The 3,583-nt window shown below is 33.1% G+C and overlaps 1 protein-coding gene and 1 long non-coding RNA gene across 2 annotated transcripts; both read right to left on the bottom strand.

The window, feature by feature from the left end:
• Window positions 1-476: 476 nt before the first annotated feature.
• LOC126724384 (uncharacterized) lies at window positions 477-1,437 on the bottom strand. Its single transcript, XR_007654957.1, has 2 exons — window positions 1,256-1,437; window positions 477-774 (listed from the first exon to the last, which is right to left on the bottom strand). It is a non-coding gene; the product is annotated as an uncharacterized LOC126724384 (long non-coding RNA).
• Window positions 1,438-1,463: 26 nt separating this feature from the next.
• Window positions 1,464-3,012, bottom strand: LOC126721492 (putative F-box/FBD/LRR-repeat protein At1g66290). The gene is made up of 2 exons (XM_050424528.1): window positions 1,912-3,012; window positions 1,464-1,730 (listed from the first exon to the last, which is right to left on the bottom strand). Exons 1-2 carry the CDS (start codon window positions 3,010-3,012, stop codon window positions 1,464-1,466), a joined length of 1,368 nt encoding a protein of 455 aa, XP_050280485.1.
• Between the last annotated feature and the right edge of the window lie 571 nt (window positions 3,013-3,583).

Raw genomic sequence — 3,583 nt, 5'->3', positions numbered from 1 at the left:
AAAAACTAATATAAACAAGCACTTGTGAGCTTGGTTTTAAACATCAGACACTATCTTAGAAGAGCTGAAGTTTTGGGTATCGAGTGCTAGACTGAAGTGATTGTCATTTGAACAGCATAAATTCTTATGTTCTAAGTGGAGGAGAGAGATTGAAACCCAAGCTACCCATCATGGAAAAGTCAGACAAACTTCAATTGGAGTTGAACAAATTAAACTATGAGAACATTGTTAAACAAGTCGAACAAAATCAGCAACCCAAGGACAAAACAAATGGAAAAGATTAGGACACATCTACATGGCTAAATCACATCAGCCATCAACATGTCATGATTAACTAAAGCTCCATAGACTTCAAGGGACTGCCACTGCAACCCCCAAAATATTTTTAAATTATTTGGCTATGGAGTTCTATTATTAAAACCCAACATGACAAAACATAAAAAGAAACAACACTTGTATAAAGAAAAGAAAGAGCAGAAAATTAAATTGTCATCATAAATTAACTGGTACCCAGTTTTTATTATTTGTTAACATGAGGAATATAAAACCAGAATTATTCAGCATTTCTCTTTCCAAAATAAATAGAGAGAAAACTCACTACAAATATTTCCTAAGTTACATTAAAGGTCAGAAATTGTTTCCACCATTATGTCATTCTCGAAGAAGTTTAACTTCAAATTTGTCAATTATCACTTTTCTCAAATGGTGTCTCCAACAATAATGCCACCGAAAGTCTGACTCCTCTTCTTCAACTAATGTTGCTTTATTTTGGAACTGCATATGCAATTGACAAGAGCCGAATACATTAATACGATTAATGAAGCAGGACCAAGAAAACTTAGGAAAAAAAAAGAAGGAAAAAAAATATATATATATATTGCCATCCATGTTTCAAAATACATCAATATTTTGCCTTAGCACCAGTGAACCACAAGACTGTCACAAGGACAAACTTCAATTGGAATTGAACAAATTGAGAACTATGAGAACATTGTTAAACAAGTCATATAAAACCAGCAACCCGAGGACACTTCAAATGGAAAAGATTAAGATACCTCCCTTTTTTTTTGAGAAGAAGACACATTCTATTAAAATCTCTTTTGGTCACTTCCAGAATCTCAAGAAACTTAATCAAGAGTTCTAAGTGCATCAAACTTGTACATGGCTAAATCATATAGCGTTCGACTGGTGATACACATCAGCCATCAGCAAAATTCAGCTATTGTCTTTCCAAAATGATAGAAAGAAGACTCACCACAAATATTTCTCCCCTTTCAGGTCAGATATTGTTTCCACCTTTATGTCATTCTCGAGGAAGAAGTTTACCACAGTCTCTTGGACATCATTATTAGCCACAAATTTGTAAATTATCACTTTTTTCAAATGATGTTTCCAACTAGAATTCCACTGGAAGTCTGAATTGTCTTCTTCAACTCCTGCTGTTTTATTTTGGAATTGCAAATTCAACTGACAAGGGAAAAATACATTAATACAATTAATGATGGACCAAGAAAACTACAAAAAAATAGAAGAGGGAAAACAACTTCTTCGAAATTTTCTTTATATTTCGAAGTAATACACATGGTCTCCAGATAAGGTGAAAGACAAAGCAAGATGTCCAGCAACTCTGGTAAGCTTCTGGATGATGAAAACAATTGAACACGTAGATGCTTGAGAGACAACAGTGGAGATCGTAAGGCATTCCTCAACTCCTCGAGTAAACTTAATTCCTAAAGACATCAAAAACAGAGGAAATTTATTTGCGTGGAGTATCTATGATGTAGTACTAACATATAAAATCTATAAATTATAGATTATAGAATAGAATAACAAGATAATATGCATAGTGAATGAAGTTCTAAAGTGCTCATCAAAAAAAAAAAAAAAAAAAAAGTTCTAAAGTGGAAATACCATGTCCGGTAAAGTTAACGACAACGATTTGCAATGGCTAAAAGAACCCAAAAAGTTCTTGAAATTCATGAACTGCTCATCATTTGTGGGAGAAATTCCAAACAATATGAGATCTGCATAAATTTGACTCGAACATTGCAAAGTTATCACTGGAAATCTGCTTTTGTTATAAAAATAAAATGAAACTAGATTTGGAGCCTCAATCTTGGCCTTTACCAATTTGTCACAGTTTAGCAAGGCCAAGTGCTTGAGCTTTTGATGACATATATCAATCTCTCCAAGAATTTTGCAGCTTTTCAGTATCAAACTTTCTAGTAGAAGTAGTTTAGAAAGATGGTTTTTGAGCCAGTCATCTGTAATGGCTGTGTTATCTAATTTTACATATTTCAAACTCTTACAATCGCCAAGACTGATTTCACTAGAGCCAGTAAAGGTCGAATGTGAAAAATATTGCAGATTGACTGCATCAACCACAATAGTCTTTAATCCTTTGCAATTCTGGAGCTCTAAAGTCTTAAGCTTGGAGCTTGAAATTGTAAAATTGCTTGATACACTGCAGAGCTCAATTGACAAGTGCTCAACCAGATTCAAACTTGGGATCAAATCCTCAAACTTGAAAGCGAGGCCTACCAAGTTCAACACAACAATGGATTTAGTAGTTATTGTTTTTGGCAATGTATAGAGCTGACCATAACACTTATAGCGGGAACGTATCCAATAATCTCCAAATCTAAGATCCAACTCTTTGACATTATGCTCTATGGCAAAACGAATTGACTCATCAATCCGTTGATCTGATTTGCCATCATGGTCGATAACGCATAGCTTAAATATTTCTATGTCAATATTCGATTCGCGACGATGTTGTAGAGATTTTTGCATGAAATCCAAGAATGAATCAAAACCCATGATTTTTTTCCATGAACGTTGATCGAAATCTAAGATCGGGTACGAGTGACATACAGAATTAAGTGTCTTGGACAAGACGGCAACACGAGTCACATCTTTAGTTGTTGGAAGGAAAGACATGATACGATGAATGATGGGTACAGGCAAGTTGGAGAACCGATCAAAGGCTTCTTCAACTCCATCCTTCTCCATTGTTGTCTATGCCGAGTCTATAAGAATTTAGAGTCTATAAGAATTTCAGGGTTTTGTGACTGACTGTAGTCCAGAATTGAGTTTTACTTAATTGCCTATGGAACCATGAAATATGAATAATTTTGGTGTGAGTACGCAACCCAATCCTTTGATTAATTGAGTCCTTTTCACAGCCTTGGTTTTATTTTTCAGTAGAATTAGAATTTATTTGCTTTTACAAGTTCAATTTAAATCTTTTTTTAGTTGAATTATGATTTTAATTGTTTTTCTTTTCCTAATTAAATTATTTTTCCTTTCTCAAGTAGAAGTAGACTTATTATTTCTTTTCCTAAAAGGAGGAGGAAAAATTTTATTCTTATAAATCTTTATAGAGGGGTTGATTATTGTTATGGGTTGATTAATAAAAGTTTGTTAGAGATGTTTTCTTTATTATTTTGCATCACTTGGAAACAAATATAAATATGTTTAGTTTTATTTAAAAAATAATGAAAATATGTTCAGTTTTATTCTTGTTTATTTTATTATCAATTTTATTTAAATTACGAGAGAGAATGGTTTCTCTTAAAAATGA

Source organism: Quercus robur, chromosome 4, assembly GCF_932294415.1.
Source record: "Quercus robur chromosome 4, dhQueRobu3.1, whole genome shotgun sequence".
NCBI classification, from domain to species: domain Eukaryota; kingdom Viridiplantae; phylum Streptophyta; class Magnoliopsida; order Fagales; family Fagaceae; genus Quercus; species Quercus robur.
Note: the sequence above shows the minus strand (reverse complement) of the source record. Positions and strands in the feature narration are given on the sequence as shown.

Coding starts and splice junctions, on each gene's coding strand:
- LOC126721492 (XM_050424528.1), bottom strand. CDS start 3,012: ATGGAGAAGGATGGAGTTGAAGAAGCCTTTGATCGGTTCTCCAACTTG. Junction 1,731..1,911: donor CGTTAACTTTACCGGACATG/GTATTTCCACTT, acceptor TGATGTCTTTAG/GAATTAAGTTTACTCGAGGA.